Consider the following 20720-nt stretch of genomic DNA (forward strand, 5'->3'; position numbering starts at 1 on the left):
ACAAAAGAGTTAACTTGAAAAGAAGTACGCAGGTCTCTACATTGCGAGTAAAAATAAAAAAAAAACGCTTATCTTTTTGGCGATTGTTTTTTTTTTTACTGATAAATCTTCTAATACTGAATGAAAATGCTTTTTCAACTTATATTTTCTTCAAATAAAACGAGCAAAGTCAAATTATTTAAACAGTAAACGGTTTAATAGAACAATGCACTTTTTTTCTTTTTTTAAAAGAAGGCTTTTGAAAGAAATATCTCTAAAATGAAATTGATCACGTTGTATTATTTCGCAAAGTTTTGACAGTAGTCGGCTTCTTTTGAAGTTTCAAAAAAATCGACCCCATACCTATCTCTTCCAAGCCTAAAGTTATTAAATAACCCCTTCGTTAATTCAAGGGTAATTCAGTCAAGTTTTTTTTTTAATTTCATTGAAATAAAATCCATTTTTTTAATTTTTTTCTCCAGAAAGATAAAACCCTGAATTTGATTATATTAAAAGCAGAATAATATAATCTTTTTTCTAGAATTTTAAATTGAAAATTAAAAGTGTTTTGCGCAGTTTTTTGCCGAACGAAAAAGAAATTAATATATATATATTTAAAAGGTTTTGTAATCAATTAATTTTTATGTCTAAATAATATTTACGATTAATTAAATAATTTCATTTTAAAAAGTATTTATAAATAGAATTTTACTTAAGACTTATAGTTTAGCAATATTGAACCGCATCAACCATGTGTGAATTGAACACAGTCAACCATAAAAAAATTCAAAAGAAAATGCATATTTGCATTTCATTATGTAAACTTTTATACATTGGTTTCAAAAATTAAATTCTATAAGTTTTTTTTTTTGTTAACTACCGGTTGGTACAATTTACCGCCCCATCCCTTGATATTTTTTTCTTTTTGTCTTTTTTAGCGGATTTTTTTTTTTTTTTTACACAGTGATCACCACTTATCAAGGCCCGGAAGCCGCTCAGGGATAAGGGTTATTGCAAGTACATTACGTTAGTGTGGAGATTTGATAGAGTGTTTAATTAAGGGGCGGTTCATTAGGATTTTGTTAACATTGGACTTGAAGACATCCAAGTTGTAGTCCAGAGGGAAGCAGGCAGACGGAACAGAGTTCCACAGGCGTGCAGTTCTAAGAAAGAAGCTTTGTTCATGGAATCCGCGTTTTGATTTAGGCACAGATATAGAGTGGGGGAAATTTTTCACAGTGGATTCAGCTAGACGGGTGTTTTTCGTGAAAGATTGGCAAAGGGGGACCAGGGATTGGAGTTCAGACGAGCACCTGCCATGAAAATAATGATAAAACAAGGATAGGCTCGCAACGTCTCTTCTGTGGGAGAGAGGTTGCAGGGTAGAGAAAAGGGCATCCGCCACTAAACCACGAAGTCTATTTTGTACTCTGTCAAGGCATGATAGGCTGTTTTTGGCAGCTCCTGCCCAGATATGGCAACAGTATTCCATCCTTGGACGTACTTGGCTTTTATATAGATAGAGAATTGCATCAGTAGTAAGATATCTTCTGGAGCGGTAGAAGGATCCCACCATCTTTCCAGCGACCTTGGCAACAGACTTGATGTACGTGTTCCATTTCAGATCAGGAGTAAAGGTCAAGCCCAGAAGCTTGTCAAAACACGGGGCCTCACTCAGACGAGAGCCATCCATCACAATTGATGCCAGCTGGGGATCAGAGCGTTGATGATGTAAGGATAGGAGTTTGGTTTTGGATGCATTAAAGGTAACCAGCCACATCTTCCCCCACTGAACCACGCGCTCGAGATCAGAGGAGAGAGAATCCGAGAGAACTTTGTCATTTACAGCCTTTGATGTGTTGCCGTAGATGGTCGTGTCAACAGCATAGATGTCAACGAATGATTTAAGTATGTGTTTAGGGAGGTCATTGATGTAGATCAGAAAAAGAGTTGGGCTCAGGATTGACCATTGAGGGACTCCAGCATTTATATTGCAGGCCTCCGATTTTTGTCCATCTACCACTACTCTTATGAGCCTATCGGAGAGAAATGATTTAATGATTGAGAAAACATTTCCAGTTATACCGTAGCTGGAAATCTTGTGAAGTAGACCCTTATGCCATACCTTGTCGAAGGCCTTTGATATGTTGAGAGCAATTGCCCTAGAAAGGAAGCCTTTGTCAAGAGATTCACTAATCCTGTGGGATATAACCGTCAGCACATCTGCGGTAGATCTTGCAGAGCGGAAACCATATTGTGTGTCACTAAGAAGGTTATTCCTGCTGAGGTGGTTGACTATTTCTCTATTTAATATTGATTCCAGCAACTTACTCATAACACACAGGAGACTTATTGGTCTGTACTGAGAGGGAGAGGACTTATCATCTGAATTCTTAAATACAGGGCAAACTGATGAGGTCTTCCAGGGAGTTGGAAAGCACTTCTCCTTAAGGCAGCGCTTAAATAATTTCGTAAGTATGGGAGCAAGTTCTGGTTGAAACTTTTTTAACACTATAATTGGGATGCCATCAGGGCCAGTTGCCTTATTAGAATCTAGGTTCTTGATTAGCTTGGCGACCTCATGCACGGATATTTGTATGTTACCTAGCTTGTTCTGTGTTGTAGGAGGAAATATGGGGAGTTGATGGCCTTCGTCGCATAGGGTAGAATTAGCTGCAAAGTTCTTTGCAAATAGTTTGGCCCTGTCTGACGCTGACGAGATGACCTCTGGTCCATTGATAATGGTTGGGATAGAACGCACAACGCCAAAGTCCAAAAAAAGTCTTGCATGGAAACTTTTTGAAGTTGATGAAGATGATGAGTTGAAAGCCATTTGCAAAGTCTGTCAAATTAAAATATCGTGAGGAATAAAACCATCTAACATGACCACAACCAACATGTTAAAACATTTAACTATGAAGCATCCAAATAAATTGGAGGAGCAAAATAAAAAAGAAAAGGAACAAAAAATTACCAACTAGTCACTCAGAGCAGTTTTATTAGTGAGGGTCGAAATCGCAGTGTCTTTTTTTTTTCCTTTTTTTTTGCCTACGTCACCATCTAGGTGTCACCATTTTTTTTAACCCTCCTTAACTTCAAAGAGTAAATACAATATATACAACTAAAAAAATAATTTTTAAAAATGCTGATTCTATTCATGAAAAATTCTTTTAACTAGAAATTAAAACTTAGGTAAAGATAGCTGACTGACAGCAACAGGAGTACTGGTTAACTACTGAACCACGTGGAAAGGTGTGGGGGGGGGGAGGAAAAAAAGGAAATTAAATGATGATAATAAATTATGATAACCGTCTTTGAAAGACACTAAACTCCTAAAATTTACTTCTTTAAAATTTTAGGCGGCACTCCCCGGCGATTTTAAAGCACTCTCTCTCTCTCAAAAAAAAAAAAAAAAAAAAAAAAAAAAAAAAAATTTAATTTTTAAGTTTGGGAAAGATATATTTATTATAACCAAATTTTTGTATGAAGACTGGATCTACTTTATTGGACGTTAATTTGTGAAATAAGTAATTTTTCAATGTTTAATATGTTTTTAAAGTTTCAATTATCAATTAAATTTTTTTAATTGCGTTTATTTTTCAATTTATTTAAAAAAAAAAACAGGGTTTTAAATGTATTTTTCAAGGTAACAAGCTTCAAAAGAAGTCTAATAAAAAAAAAATCACTTAATTTTTAATTTCGACAACCCTGAGAATTTAATTATTAAAAAAATATTGAAATGTGACATTTTTTTATTTAACATTTGTATTAATTCAATTAATTTTCTTTCAATAATTAATTTCACTCAACAAACTTCACCATTTTTTTTTTTTAATCTTTTTCTGTAATTTTGGTAATTATGTTTGCTCAATTTTCTCTAGTATTTCATTTGTTTTTTATAGTGGTATCATTTTTATATGTGTTCCTTTGATATACCCTATTTCAAAATTAGTTTGGCTAAACTTATTCTTCACGTTAGAAACAACGTGTAAAAGCAATGAAAAAGTAAGAAAAAATAATAGGTGTTAACTACTCCTTGTGAATTATGGAGGTCTGAAGAACTGCCGTCATAAATACAACTATCAATAGCCAAATAAAAAATCGTTTTTGAAATTCCTTTAATTGTAACTTTTCGCTATACCTACCTTTTTGGTATGAAACACAAAAACCTTCGATTAATAGTATTTCTCATATATGGTCGTTAACTTTGGAAAGGTTATTTTGTATCTACGGCGCCATGTCACATGGTATATTGTTATTTTTTTTTCATTACGCACGTTCATTTATAAATTATTAAATTAAATATTTATCTTTTTTATATATAATTAGTATATATTTTCTTTCTCTTCCGCTATATTTTTTTAATTAATTCATTAAATCTGTTAATTATGAGGACCAAAATAATGAATCGTGTGTATTTATTCTCTAATTTTCTTGTTTTTGTTCTGTTATATAAATTCTATTTTATTTGTTTTTTCTCTGAAGGATAAATTCTATTTTCTTTGAGTTTTTTTTCTGTATTCCAATTAAGTAAAATAAATTTTCTCTAAAATAAATTTTGCTAAGTTTTCCGTTTAGTTTACTATATAATAATTTTATTTAAACCAAAACACGACGGTGTAGACATAAAATATCTCTTCCAAAGTTAGGGAACATATTTGGGAACTACCGACCATAAGTATAAAACTACCTGGTATATTTCAAAACAATAATTCCCTAGGAATCGGAATCGTACTTGGTATCGGAATCGTTAATCAATATTTTCCTGGAATCGGAATCGGAATCGTATAAAAATTAGGAATCGTCCCAACACTAATTTGCACTGATGATTGAATCTTCAACCTCTAGAAGACTGTCAGTTAGAACTGATTATTACTTAGCACATATATGTCTACACCACAAATCCTTGCAGAAATTATATTGACGGAATCTACAATGAGAACAATAGACTAAATAATACAAATTATCATTCCACATCTAAAAAATTTTGAAACATAATCTAACAGCTGTTATCTATATATATATATATATATATATATATATATATATATATATATATATATATATATAAATATAAATATATATATTACTAGCTGTACATAGTGTATTTATTTGAAGCTTGTCTTAAAAGACTATCCTAGGTTTTGTGTTCTAAAATATTGTTTTGTTCCAATCAAAGGAAAATAACTCTGTATGAAGAAATGCAGAATTACGTCCTTTTTTATTTTAAAGATGGCGGTCATTTGAAAAGAATTTCCACTTGGTTAAAATATTTTCAGCAAGAAATTAAATCAAATTGCATTTCATCCACAAGAAAAACTGATAAATATTCATTTGTAAGAAGAAAGTTATTGATGACATAGAAATAAAGAGACTGATTTTCCTTTATAAATTAAAAAATAGAATATTTTGTTTATTGCATTGTTAAAAGAAAAAGAGGTACTTATACAGTTTAATGACGACATTAAAAAATGGAAATATTGAAAAAAAATTTTTTATACATACCTGTTATAGACTGAAGTTCTTCGAAAAAAAATTTCACTTCATTTGATCAAGTAGTTTTTTTTTTTTACAGCGAAAAACAATTATTTATCACGACGACGTCAACGTGCCCATTTTGGAAATGTACCTAGCAGAATACCTCCATTTTAGGCCAGATTTCGCAATCTAGCCTTTTTTTTTTCGCCAGAATGAGATGCGCACACGCACATCACATCTGCAATTTTTTTCCGTTTTTTTTTCATTTTTAAAGCAGAATACTATTGAATATGCCAAGAAATTGAAGAATGCAAAGAACTGAAAAATTTTTTACGCGATTATTTTCGAAACATGCGCAGTAGTGTTTTCCTGAAGTTACTGTGTTAAAGAGAGACTCTGACGCCATTTTGAATTTTCCAATACATCGGTAAACACTGTATACTTTTCGAGCTGAATAAACATGTTACATTGAATAAAAACACTAAAAACATATCCATATACAGTAATACAAACCCTAAGTTTTTTTTTTTAAATTCGAAAATTTCGGTTGCACATTTCTAATTTTCCTAATATTTTATTCTTTTTATTTTCTTCTGTTACAAATTAAAAAAAAAAAAAAAAACACTCCAAAAATGGCATCTGTCTTCGCAAAAAAAAAAAAAAAAAAAAAAAATTCTCATTCTGGTGGAAAAAAAAGGGCTAGATTAGCCTAAAATGGAGGTATTCTGCTACGTAGGGCAGTTACCTGCCCTTGGGGAAAGTTACCTGCCCTTAGGGAATTCCTGGGTGCTGCAATAACATTTCCAAAATGGCCACGTTGACGTAGTCGTGATAAATAATTGTTTTTCGCTGTAAAAAAAAAAAAACTACTTGATCAGAAAGTGAAATTTTTTTTCGAAGAACTTCAGTCTATAACAGGTACGTACAAAAAAATTTTTTTTCAATATTTCCATTTTTTAATGTCGTCATTAAACTGTATAAGTACCGAAAAAGAAACTTGAAAGTATTTATGGAATTTAAATTTCAACATTTTGTAATATGCCTTATCAATTTTTGTAATTACATTAATTCCTTCATCGAATAATCTTTCAAAAAATTTACAAGAAATTAATGAGAAAAAGTAAAACGAAGGGCAAGATGGGAGTTCAATGTCAGGTAGATACAGCCATATGTCATTATTTGTCTAAGAATATTAGATATAACCAAGTTTGTTAATGAAAATTTTTTTGGTGGTTGTCCAGAATTCTCCATTAAAAAACAAAAAATAAAGAAAAGTCTGTATGATGTATGTTTCCATGACAGAAAGAAAGTATTGTAATCCAAAAATCAGTTAAATTAATCAAATAGTTTTATTTTTATTTAGAAAACCATTTTTAAGTGCTTAATGGGAATTTGTAGGCATTACAACAAAAATCTTGCAAGTTTGAATTATTTCACTTTTTTTTTTTAAGACGGTTTACCAGATGGCATTGCAAGACAGTCCTCCCTCTGTTAGCTATAAAATTTGACATTCTTATTTAAAAATAAAACCACTCAATCAATTAAGGTAATTTTTGGAACAGGATATTTTTTTCTCTCATCACTGATATGTAAATCATACAGATTTTACTTTATTTTTGTTTTTTAATATAGGAGAATTACTGGAGAAGAACCAAATTGTTAAACCAACAATTGTCTTACCAAATGAATAGGTTTGGTTACACTGACCACAACCCGCTTACTTTTTCGTATAACCACAACATGCAGCAAGTCCAATGTGATTTCACCTTAAAAAAAAAAAAAAAAAAAATTGAAAAGGTACGAGAAAAAATATCCACATTTTATATCCAAGAGTAGCACAGATCATATACATTCAAAAGCTATTCTAAGAAGATTATGTGCATCGTTAAAAAAAAAAAAAAAAAGTACTTATGATCAAGAGAACATAATAAAAGGAACGCTTACCTCTGCCTAAAAGCCATTTATGATAAAACCAGGCACTCTGATCATCAGGATCAGTAAATATGGCATTCTGAACTATTTCAAATTCTAAACAGAAAAAAAAATATTAATAATACAGTGAAGAATATAAATTTCAACATACAGGAAACATTTTTAAAAATTACTGTACTAACATGGCCAAATCTATAGCCCAATATTGAATTGTCATTTTGTTTAATTCAACAGTTAATGTCTAGTATATAGAAAAATGACTTTAAAAAATTAAATAAGGTAAAAAAAAAAAAAACGCTGGATGATTACGTTTTTAATGATATGTCAACCCTCATTGTCTTATTTTATGTTAAAATCTACATATAGGATGCTGACAGGTACTACCAATTTGAATAAAAGTGGGTCTGTGAGCAATGGCAACAGAGTTGATTTTATGCTTCCCCATCAGATGTACTTTAAGGTCATACCCAGGACCAGTTACAAATACATTAAATATATATATTAAAAAAAAAGAAAAAAAGAAAAGAAAAAAGAAATTGACAAAAATAGTTAACGTTACCTTTAAGCAATGCCTCTTCTTTGACCCCTGCAGGTTGCTCAGGGTCACCTTGTAGTAATGGAAGAAGTTTACTTCGATAATGCCATGAAGAATAGTTGGAAAAGTTGGAGCTAATTTTGTCAGTAGTAAAGTCGAATTCATCTTGAATGGAAACATTTTTGGAATTCTTTATAACAAATCTACGGTAATCCCAACAATGAACTGAAAAGAGAAAAAAAAATCATTCATTGTATAATTTTTCTGCAATCTAGAAAATATTTATTCAAAGAATAATAATAAATAATAGTCAATTAATAAAGTGTCTCTTTAAAACTAATATGTCCTAATGCCTTAGGAGGTTGGAAGCGGGCTCATGGTGTTCCTATGAATAAGTGGTAACGATGAGACACTCATAACTTGAAGTCAATAACAGACCAAGGATATTGAAAGATAAAATTGCATGATTTTTTTTTTTAGATTTCTTTACTCCTCCATTGGTATCTCAGTAATAAAACAATTAATAAACATGGTTTCATTATTTGTTTGTTTTCTTTCTACTTTTTCCTTCTTTATCAAATCCTTATAAATTCCAGCAAGTTCAGAATAATGCCAATGCTGTTCATGCAATCTTTTCTCCATACAATAGTCACAAAATCCCATAGCGTAATGGATAAAGTATGAGGTAAAATTCAATTGTAAGTGATACTCTTCTGGAGGTTGAAGGTTCAATCTTTAGTGCGGGTAATACTAATAAAACAATTGTGAATTACTTAAGACTTCTACTCAATCAAGGCTGACGAAATGAGAGTATGCTACTCCTGTAAATTGGATAAAGGGTTCTGTTTCAAGTTCAGAGTTTAACAGAAAAATTCTGGAGTTTGACAAGATATACCTGAAGGTGAAAGGTTACATTTGCCAAAATGTTGAGAATAACGCTCAACATGAAAAGAATAATCTGAAGAAGCCAAATAATACAAATCAGAAAATCGTTTTCCTGCTTTCCAGCTGACTACAATATGGTTATCTTTAAGTCTAACGTAAACAAGTTTTTGATGAGCCGTTCCATATAAGTTAACAAATTTACCGAATTTCCATTACTAACGATTACTTTATTGTCCAATTATCTACTGTACACTCTTTAAGTCTTATCCTGAGTGGCCTCTTGTCTTGATAAGTGGTGATGCCTCTGTACAAAAAAAAAAAAAAAAAATCGGCCAATATTATTTTAATTCTTAAAATGCTAAGAAATCCAGTGTTTAATGAGCATGAGCAATCAAATTGTCTTCTTTGAAATATCTGTATAATAACATGCCTGTAACAATCTACATATACTATTACCTTCCGCACCCATCTTAACAAATTAGATCAGTTGATCAAAGATGAAATGCAAAAAAGTAATTGTGGTGTAACTGATGTTGTTGAATGTTAAAAATTCAAATTTTACCCATTTTAAAATGAATTGTTCCAAAATTGAATATGAAGTCATAAATACAAATTTGACATTACTTTTATTTATTAAAAATATATTTAGCCGACACATATTTTTACATTAAGAAAGGAAGACAATAGATAAGCAACTGTGAAATTTCATGCAAATCGAACATGTATAGTTATTTTGTCAGATATAAAAAACTGATCTTATCAAACTCTGCTTCTAGCCAATTTTCATTTGTTATTGCATCATGTTATTGGCAAAATAATAATATACTTTACTACAATTTATTTAAAACATTAGATAATCTGATCCAGATGTCTGATAATGAGACATTTTTAATTCATGACCCAAATAAATTAAAATCAGAAAAGGGATTCTCATATTTTTTTACTTGAAAAATATATTTGTTTACTCAATAAATGAAATTTTATTTCTTTTTCTGTATAAATTTAAAATATTGGTCATGCTGAATTCAAAACATTGAATCTATTGTCATTTATCCACTAATATTCTATTAATTATATGAAACTGAAGACTCTTCACAGTTATGAACAAAATAGCAACTTGTCTTCTATTAATCATATACAATGAATCATTTACAATAGTTAATGTGTATCAATATTAAATACTTTCCAAATGATGGTATTACATGTTACTGTTTTGTCACATACCAAAACTGAAACAGAATTTGATTTTGATAGAACAAGGGCTTACTCCTGAGAAGTCATCAACCTTCCATTGGATTGTGGGTATATATATACCTATTATTACTGTGTCAGGTCATGTCATATGCTACTGGTACCATGTAACCCAGTACTACCTGCCTCATGGTCGGGTCACCGGCGACTAAACTGGTTCCCCCACCAGACTTGTTTGGTGAGGAGGGTGGCTAGTCTCCCTGAAGGATTAAAAATAAGACCTTCCAAAGGGCGAATGAACCCTTTTTGGGGGTCAATGGCCAACTAGTACCGTGTGTGTTTGTGTGTATGTATGTGTACATTGGGGTGGAGAGGGCTCCCGTAAGCTGTGGTGAAGGCAACCTTTCTAGGAGAAGCAAATCTCTAATTTAAAAAACCATAAAGCGGGAGACCAGTACCCGTATTAAGCTGGTCTGCAGTTTGATTTGTTGCTGGCTATCTTGCTCCTGCTTGTCGCTGGATCTCAACATTTTGAACCGAGAGAGAGACTAGCTGTCGTACAAAGCTAAGACTCTGTAACATCATCTGTGTATAGATACTCCCTCACGCATTTGTCTATTAAAATGGTCCTGTGGCGATGGAAGTCATTTTTGGGCTCTTATCTGAGGAAGTGGCACTCGTCTGACAAGACGTTGCAATCATCATCATCATTAGGGATGTGAGTGGCCATCTGGACTAGTACACCAATCATTACAGTCATTAGTCTCTCCCTTTTGGACAGGGTCCCAGATAAAAAAGACTAATCTAATCGGTCCAACACTAACAAATACTAATCTCCGTCTCACCGTTGCAATGTTGCATCACTATGTTTTACAAGTACTTAAATGGAATGTGCTCCAATAGGTGTGCTACACTAGTGACCCCTCTATGTAAAAATCTTGATCATCTTGCCAGTCAGTAAGATCTTATTCTTTCACTGTAGAGATCTCCAGATACTGAAGGGCATTCTACTCTTATAGCTTCTTTCCTTAAACTAATACCCTTTGGAGTTTCCTTCCTGTTTTCCTGACTGTACAAGTTCACTTGATACAGAGTTTTAAACGTAATGTGAATAAGTGTCTCGATGTACAACTCCCCACTTAGGATGCTCCTATTTCACAGTAGCCCCTTTCCAAATGACAAAAAATAGGATGTACTGGTTTAACGATTTGACAGAAATAAGACCTTGTTTAAAAAACAAAAAACGTTTTTAAATTCTAAGATAAAGTGAAATTCCCATGTTTACGATTTACAAAAGGTCTCACATTCCTGATAAATACATATATCCAATTGATAGTAGCATGTTTACTAGAAGCTATTAGTTGATACCTATTGATGAGATATTTGTTAGAAAACAGGAAATGTTTCAGACAAAGGGGTCACAGAATTGACTATGTCGAGTTGTAAGGACCAGAGGCCAATGAAAACGGATGGATATGACGTCTTCTGTTTACGGGTTATAGAATTTCTGGGAGAAGATAGTTAGTTTTAATGAGAGAGTGAATGAGACAAGACAAGACATACTAAAATTGAATCTGACAAACTAATATTATACAACACACTTAAAATATAACTTTCTTTTTCTCTTCCACCCCACTCTTTTTCACCGTTCAGCTACGAGATGAGCATCTGGCTGAATAAATCCTTTATTCTTCTAGGAACATGTTATTTGAATTAATTGCATAACTCATATAAGAAGTGAGCAGTTAGCTTTTGCTTTCAGATAACAAAATAGCCTCAGTCCTTGGAGGAAGACAACACACACAAACATGGTGCCACAAGAAAGAATGGATTTAATGTTGACTAAATGACTGAATGAGTAATTGGAAGTAAATGATTGCATAGGGTCATTTCAAGGATACTTCTATATATATGTAATGAGAAAGACTTCAATCCAAGCCATTTGTTCCGGATTTGTAAATTTTTTTTTTTTTTTTTTTTTTTTTTTTTTACAAAAGAATCACCACTTATCAAGGCCCAGAGACCACTCGAGGATAAGGGTTAAAGAATGTACAGTAGTCAAAGGGACAAGATCACAGTAATCGTTAGAAGTGTAAATTTGGAAAATTGGACTACTTAAGGGGAACGGCTCATCAAGAACTTGTTTACTTTAGACTTGAACACAACCATATTGTAGTCAGCCGGAAAGCAGGAAAACAGAAGACAATTCCATAGACGTGCAGTTCTAAGAAAGAAGCTTTGTTCATGGAATCTACGATTAGGTTTACGCACAGATAAAGAGTGGGGGAAATTATTGACAGTGTTTTCAGCTAGACGAGTGTTTTTCATGAATGTTTGGTGAGGGGGATTGGAGCTTAGACGCACACTTGCCATGACCTTCTTTAAAACAACTCAGTAGAAATAAAAAAGATTTGAATCATAAGTTTTTTTTGTGATCATTATTTTTGAGAGGCGATTAAAGATGGCTTACCAGCTGCCGAGATGACAAAGCAACATTAATACTTACAATTCCTCTCATCATATTCTAAGAATTTGTTGCACAAGAACAATTCTCGTTTCCAGTCTGCCTGTGGAATGTTGTTCATGATAAAAGTACGGTGGTCCCAGGTGCCATAGGATTTGGGATTTACTCGAAGACATGATTCAATAAAACGAAGCTCTTCCTCATCAAGTTTTTGAAGCTCTTCTGGGGATCTGGGGGGAAAAAAAAAAGAGTGCTTTCAAGCATTATCCTAAAATCTACATTGAATCCTATTCAATCATCTACACCTACTGCAACATTTTTAATTGCAAACATTTTGATGTTTGTTTATGTTTTATCGTTTAAACCAACACATTTCAGGTGAAAACATTACATACTTACATATCGTGATGAAATTAGTATAAATTACAAAAAATGATTCAATAGAAAAATAACTACAAAAAAAATAGAATTTACTGCATCATTGAGTTTTATCATACATTTTAATGTGAAAGAGCTGTGTGACTAATTCAGTATGACAAACCGAGATATCTCCCTTAACTTAAATTGACTTAAAGTCTGCCATTTTTAAAATAAACATAATTGCAGATGACAATTTGTTAAAAATATATCTAGCACATTTTCTACTGAATCAGTTTTCATAATTTTTCGAATTTATACTAATTTTGCCATGACACATAAGTATGTAATAATATTTTTACCTTAAATGCATTGATTTAAAAGATTACTAAACATGTATCAACATTTTTAAATGTTGAGTTTTTTTTTTTTTTTAAATTTAAAGACGACAAAATAAAATAACTAATTATAGCGTCTTCAATTCTTATGGTTAAAATAATGTGTGAACATCTAGTGGTTAAAACTGAACTAATGTTCAATGAAAGACATTTTTTTTCTTCAGACTTATCAGCTTTTTTCTGGATTTGATACAAAGTATAGCCAAGTTAAATCTAAATGTATAACGGATTAAAATTTTTGGAGTATTCAAAAAAATTATTGTTAAGTTTTAATATAAGTACATTTTTAACAAAAGAAATTAATATAAACTAAAAAATTAATATAAACTATTAAATTAATTAATATAAACTAAAAAAATTAATATAAACTATTAAATAACTTAATAGTACTTTACAACACACCCCAGTTGAGAGAATAGGCCAAGGAAAACATAAGTGAAAGTGATAAAGATGGACTTTGAGATAAAGAGGGATAAATAAAGATCTGGCCAGAGATAGGTTAGTTTGAAAGTCAATTTTAGAAGCCATCCAATACACGCCAGCATGCAAAATGAACATTAAACCAAATATGATGACAATCAGAGATTAAGTATTATTATTTACAACATTCACAAATAACTGATATGAGATATCTAAAACAGGCATGGAACAAGAAATGAGAGAATTCTATCCCAACGAAGTGAATAAAAGGTGTCTGAAGAAAGCCGGAGAAGGCTGAAACGTTGTAAACATAATCACCAAGATAGGGAAAACAGTCTGAAGGATAGAAATAATGTAAATTAATTCTGATATTTATTCAATTATTTACTATTTACATTCAGAGAAATCTAAAATTTTTAAATATATTAGAATTATGGCAAGAACAAAGAAAAATCTGAAACATTTTTGAAGTTTTTCATCTATCAAAAAACTAAAGCAAATTCAATCTTTGGCTCAGAAGTGTCAGAAATGGTGACATATAGGTTTACTCAGACAATGATTCAGAGAAAAATTTCTTAAGTAGCCACTCATACCATCTATCTTCTCTCTACTCAACATGTTATACAGTCTTTAAATTAAGAAAATAGAATCTTCTGTTAAAAAGAGAGAGAGAGAGAGAACTAAGATCTCATTTGCTGTTCACTCTGTATCTTTTGTTCAGTAAACCTTCTTTTCCATCATTAAAACTTCTTGGCATTTTTTTTTATTTTACTGTTAACCCGGATACTTGGGTTGCAAGAAAAGGTCAAGCAGAAATTCAATTTTTTGGGGGCTTGAGAATTCATGAAGTCTCAATAGAAACTAGTTGGAAGATAAAGATTACTATTATAAAATTAATAGAAAAATACCCATCCCAGAACAGGCAAAAAAATTATCTCAGACAGAACAGTGTTGCACCACTTCACGTCTCGTTATGAAGAATCAAATCTAGATATAAGTAAATAAAGTAAAATGATTGATCACAGTTGAGGACAACACAAATGCTCTCTTTCCATTAGTTACTACACCAAAATGTATGGGAGGGTGCCATTTTTCCCCCAAATTACTCCACTTACCTTTGAACCTTATCTTATAATGATCAGTGTTTAGCAAAGGAGCACTAAGTATCATTTTTTTAAATCTTGTTGCATTAAGTACCATTTTATAAAATCTAACCAGAAGATTGTCTCCTGGTTCATTAGCAAACACTTATTATGCGAAATGGAAAACTTATGTCTAATCCTTATTTTAATTTTGATCAAAATCTATTACATGATCTTGATTTTGATAAAATGTGTAAAATTTAAGGCTTAAGTTTAAGAGGTCTTAAGAAATTGAAATTCAGGGAATCTTGCTTAATTAGTGCCTAATAATGAGATATTAAATGCAATACCATTTTGAATTTTCAAATGGAATGTGCTGATATTATGCCTCCTAAAAACCTTTTAAAATACTTCAGAGCAACTGAAATTTGGTGAATATTCATGAATTGATGTCTAATATTCATTGTTAAAATTTTACAAAAATTAGAGACATCTAAATTTTCATGAAAGGCTTTCATCTCCTTTTTATTTCCTGTTCATAAAACTAAATATAGCACACATTACTTACTCTTATATCTATCAGCTGTGTTTCGAAAATTATAATGATCAGTTAATTACTTTAGGAATAAATCCTTGGCATCGAAATATACAAACATATAAACATACCTAACTTTACATAGAAATTAACATTAAAAAAAAAAAAAAAAAAAAAAATTACCTTGATTCCTTAAAAGATAGAAAAATATCTTTCCTGAAATTCCACAATGTGTAGAAATCTGGGTTAGCCAAAAGGACTTCTGCACTTAACTGGAGCCCTTCTTCATCTAAAACTTGGTTGTTGCGCTTCAAAGAATTAAAAAGAAAACATACAAACAAATCAAAATATTAAACTATTTTAATATTTTGCTAATTTTGATTTAAACTAGAAAAAAAAATGTGACCCATTCTTTGATTCAGGAAAAGCGAGTTTGCAAAGCCAGTGAAATATAAAAAATAAAAAGACAAAATTCATAGTTAGCCTCTTTCTTCTCTCTCCAACTACATGTTAAATAGCACTATTATTTGTGATGCTGTTTCATTGTTACCCTCAATTGTTGAGAGAGGGGGAGAGACAGAAGGAAAAGTGATAGATAATGTATACAATAATAATGGAAGTGTGGGTCAAACATACAGTGAGAGAGGGTGAAAGTGATAGAAAATTATTAAGATATGGATCACTTGATGATGTATTTGCAAATCATAAATAACTATATATTTATTTAGGCTAAAAAAGAAAAGAATAGGAGGGGGGGGCAGTGTCAGTAGGAGAGAAGTAGATTTGTTTATTGCACATGTGTACAACCCTGGCAGCCAGTGACTTACAGTACATAATACAGGTCTTTATATCTCTATAAGCACAAAATTTGAATGAGATTTTCTTAATCAGCATAGACGAAAACTTTTAAGTCATCATTCTAAAGAAAATTGTGGAGGTGGACCTAATGTACAAATTTACCCCCACCCATAAAAATAAAGAAAAAAGTTAATGTGAGCGCAATGTCAAAAATCTAGTAAATGATATTGCAGAAACATTTTTAATTTGATGACGATCGTAATAGATTGCACAGGTTTAAATAAAGTATATTTAAATAAAGTACATATTAAAAAAAAAAGAAAAAACCTAACCATGTTTGAAAAAAAAAATATAATTAATTACTGGAACGAATGTACAAAGCGAGCAAATGAAAGAGAGAGGAAATAAATGTTTTTTGTTTTTTCTTTGGTATTGCTGTGGAATTTTTTTTTTCTTTGGCATAAAAAGAAATGTAGAAAGTGAGCAAGAAAGAGAGAGGATATTAAACTTATGCTCTAAAAATGTAAGAAAATCAACGCAGCAATTTACTTAGAGGGCAAAAAGTAGGTATCATTATGACATCATATTTGAATGGTACATTAGCGTTCATTTAGCATGTAGATACCATAATTCTGGAATATAGGAATGGTCAGATTGAGAGGAATTAGTCTGGGGAGACTTTATTTTTTTGAATCAGAAAAGAGAAAGATTGTTATGTCTGAGTTTATGATCCAGTTACGAAGAGTGAAACCCCATATTTGTCGAAAGTGCAGAATTCCTCCTGGTGATAACTGGGGGAAATAGGGGGACTTAATATTAAGAGGGAAAAATAGGAAGTACTTCCTCTAAAGATGGTTGCGATTATGATGATGTTGCTCCCAGGATGAAATGTAGGATTCTATTATAACAACTAAATGTGTCTAAAATGGCATTCTAAAATGACATAAGATAGTGGCTAATAGTCTAGACATAATAAATTTGTATGTGGCATCTGTTGTTGCAAACCTATGGTACTTTGGTCTAGAGGTGAATTTTCTGCAATCAAAACATTATATATGGAGATTAATTTTTTTATCGATGACAGATGAATAACTGCTCAAGGGTCATATTTTTACTAATTTGGAAATTTCTACTGCTAATTTGTCATGAATAATTTTAGAAATTGGCTATTATTTTTGTAATGACTTAATCATATGTACACTCTTCCAACTTAGATTTATATATACACTATTACTGAGCATTCTCATATATATATATCACACACACACACACACAAAATAATTATATTTATAATTATTGTCATTGTTATCAGAAGGGACAGTATCCTGGATATCAATATAAAAGGTTAAAACTCTTCCAATGAATGTATAAAATAAACAATCCTTTGTTCAATTTTGAATAATAATTTTGTTATTTATTGAAAATTGAAAATCTGAGATGTTGAAGCTATTTCCAAGTTGTTTATTTAAATTAATTGATATGCGACACTTACCGGTTATTTTTATCTTATGCTAATCTCAGAAGATGCCAATATGTTTAATATGGTAAAACACATCTCATACAGATAAAAACAGGCAAGCAAATATACACACACTCTTTTCTCATGACCACATAGACACTCTTTCAAGAAATAGTCATTGTCTTCCGAGGTAGAAGGATGGCTTGAAAATTCTTTGTTAATAGTCTATAAAAATGTTACCAAAAAAGACCAATGAGGATTTTGAACTGAACTGTCATTAGCAAAAATATCCCCAAAATAACCCAACTGGCTTAATCGTTTTTTGCTTAAGTTTATTAAAAATGCAACTAGTTTTTGTTTACATTTTTAGCATTTTTTGAAATCCACAGAAGCAGAATTTTATTATGATAGTAGTTTATATTCTTTGTTAAAAATGCTAGAGGAAAAAAAAAAATTATGCTTCATTAACGTCTCAATCAGTAAAGTTAAAAGAAAAAATAAGAAATAAAATGTCTAAAAATGGAGAGTTTAAAAAAGAAAAATGTTTTTTATGTAAATATTAGTGTGAACACTGGCAAAGTGCAATTAGTTTTTTTTTTATATAACCTGTACATTCGTATGATATATTACGTATATTTATTTTCAGTATTTACTTCAATAGTGCTCAACACTTGAGTAGAGCATAGTAGAACACTTTGCTGATTTCCCTTGGGAATGAAACAAAAGTTTTTGTATAGTTTACTTAAAAATGAACTGACAATACCTAGTGTGGTAAACTGGTTTCCGCAAAAGGAATAAATTTATAGGGTATATCAAATCCACGCGCAATCCCCAGCCATATGTATATTTATTCCGGTCACAGGAAGATGACACACAGCACCTAGACTTTCCAAATGATCACCCATCTGGTATTGGATAGGTTCCACATCATTTAACTTTGACAATCTAATAAGAATTAGTGTGTCAATGAGATTATAGTAAAGAAGATATAAAAAAAGAAAAGAAAACCTGTATAAATTAGTATAGAAAGCAGAAAGAAAAAAAAGGAAAGATGTCTCATAGAAATAAAGTGAAAGCTAGGAGAGGAGGACATTTGACCTTCTATTTGAGTTCTCTCTTTTCTTATTCGTCAGGTAGTTTTGTACTCAATTTTTGTGTGATGGGATATATATATATATATATATATATATATATATATATATATATATATATAAATGGTAATTAGTAAAAACTTGAAAAAGTGCTCAATACTATTGCAGAGCAAACATATATTTTTTATTTTATTACCATTTTATCTGTTTAGTTACACATGTTTCTGTTACCGAATCGTATCGACGATCCAGCAACTTTGTCAGACTACACACACACACATGCAAAATACACATTGCTTTTAATTATAGAGTGGATGATGCGAAATTCACAACACTGCTTCAGCATTTGCTACAGAGAATTTAGAATCAACTACACTACATCTAAACTAATACAGGAATCACTATTTCTATGTTTATTACAGCTAAAAACAAATTATGCAACAACTATGAACTAAGATGCCCATAAGAAAAGCAGATCGCATATTGCAAAAATACATTGCTCTGATGCTCCAAGCCACATCCTTAGTGATATTGTAAATCTAAGATTATTAAAGTTGACATTAAGTTTTGCAATATCAGACCCCTTCTTCACACAGGTGACCCAGCTGATACTAATCAAATATCAGCTTGTGATTTGATGGCTAGCTACAAAAACGTGCAACATCTGAATGGAAAACTAAAACCAAAATATTCCTAAGAAAAACTAATTCATCAAATCAGATGCAGGCAAGGTTTGATCCACATCAATCTACCTCATTAACATTTATCCTTATGTAGCTTTTGACAAGTGGTAACTCGTTTGTACAAAAAAAAAAAAAAAAAGTTTGACTAGTTCTTTTCATTTCCATTTACCAAAAAGTCATGTTAAGCTGTTTAAATTAATAATATACAGGGAAGCCATTTAAAATACACTGGAAGAATACCTAAGACAGGTAAAATTAATCCCTCAATACAGTTTGCACCACATGGCACTTCTTTGTAATAGCAAAAATCGAAATATTGAATTTCAATGAGAAGGAATAGTATCTTCTTACTTACAATGCCACAGTAATGAGTATATCCAAAAAATATGAAAAACAATAAGGTTGAACATTAATTATTGATAAAATTTGTTTCTGAAGACAATTAGGAAAAATTGAGTTTTGCTTAAAAAAAAAAAAAAAAAAAATTAAAATCATAACAAAGGAGGTAATTATTTTCTGAAAACTTTAAAATCTTAGGCCAATTTAGCAAAGTTCAATTTTTGCTAATTGTCTCTGAAAACTGTTTTCATTAATGATTAATTTTCTACCTTACTGTTTTTCATAATTTTTAGATATGTTCATTACTGAGACATGACAATTAATTAGAAACTATTGGTTTTACTTGAAATTCAATATTTTTATTTTCAGTATTATAACGAAGAAGCATCCACCACTTTTACATCCTATTACAAATATCAAAATATAATTATAATATCTACTAAATGTCTAGAATCTTTATTACATGATTTTGATTCTAGAAAATATCTAAAATTTAAGGTCTTAGCATCTTGAGAAAAAAAAATTGAATTTAGGGATATTTTTCAATGACTATGGATCAAATTTAATACAAATGTGAAACATTTTAATTCCTTGAAAACTCTTCAAAGAAAGTGAAATTTGAGGACTAGTTTATTAGTTGATTTTTAACATTTATCATTAAAATTTTGGTCGATGCATCCGTTTTGTATAGAAAAGTGATTTTATATATATATAGCTACTAGGAAAAAAACTGAGAAAATCTAAGTTTTATCTATGCCTACTTGTGCTGGATGACTCCAAAAGAAAAAGGAAATTTTCACAGAACCAGGGGGTATTTGAATTTTTCCAGAACTGTGGGCCTCATTAAAATCAACTCTTTAAAATTAGCAGCAGTAAGTAATAGTGGACATAATTAGCTAACATTTCAACTTTTTAGGATTGGCGAATTGTTAACAGAGGCATTGCGATAACTTCTGAAAACATCAGACAATCAGATCAGCCATTTTAACTGCCCAGAAAACATCTTACATTTGAATCAATCAAATAGAACACATTGCAATTCTACAATATTTTACAAAAAAAACAAAAAAAAACAATCAACACAGAAATAGTAA

The 20720-nt window shown here is 30.9% G+C and overlaps 1 protein-coding gene across 3 annotated transcripts in view; it reads right to left on the minus strand.

The window, feature by feature from the left end:
- Positions 1-20720, minus strand: part of LOC145260241 (geranylgeranyl transferase type-2 subunit alpha-like) — a 54343-nt gene that overhangs the window by 17907 nt on the left and 15716 nt on the right. For 2 of the 3 annotated variants that reach the window (XM_080118138.1, XM_080118226.1), the window contains exons 3-6: positions 12507-12694; positions 7949-8149; positions 7402-7485; positions 7138-7223 (exon numbers count right to left, since the gene is read on the minus strand). In XM_080118138.1, the coding sequence (XP_079974264.1) occupies positions 7138-7223; positions 7402-7485; positions 7949-8149; positions 12507-12694 (559 nt within the window). Of the gene's footprint in view, positions 1-7137; positions 7224-7401; positions 7486-7948; positions 8150-12506; positions 12695-15439; positions 15565-20720 lie in introns of all 3 variants that reach the window. The other variant, XM_080118082.1, reaches the window with a different exon arrangement.

The sequence above is a fragment of the Euprymna scolopes genome, chromosome 1, assembly GCF_053919585.1.
Source record: "Euprymna scolopes isolate OS-2025 chromosome 1, ASM5391958v1, whole genome shotgun sequence".
NCBI classification, from domain to species: Eukaryota; Metazoa; Mollusca; class Cephalopoda; order Sepiida; family Sepiolidae; genus Euprymna; species Euprymna scolopes.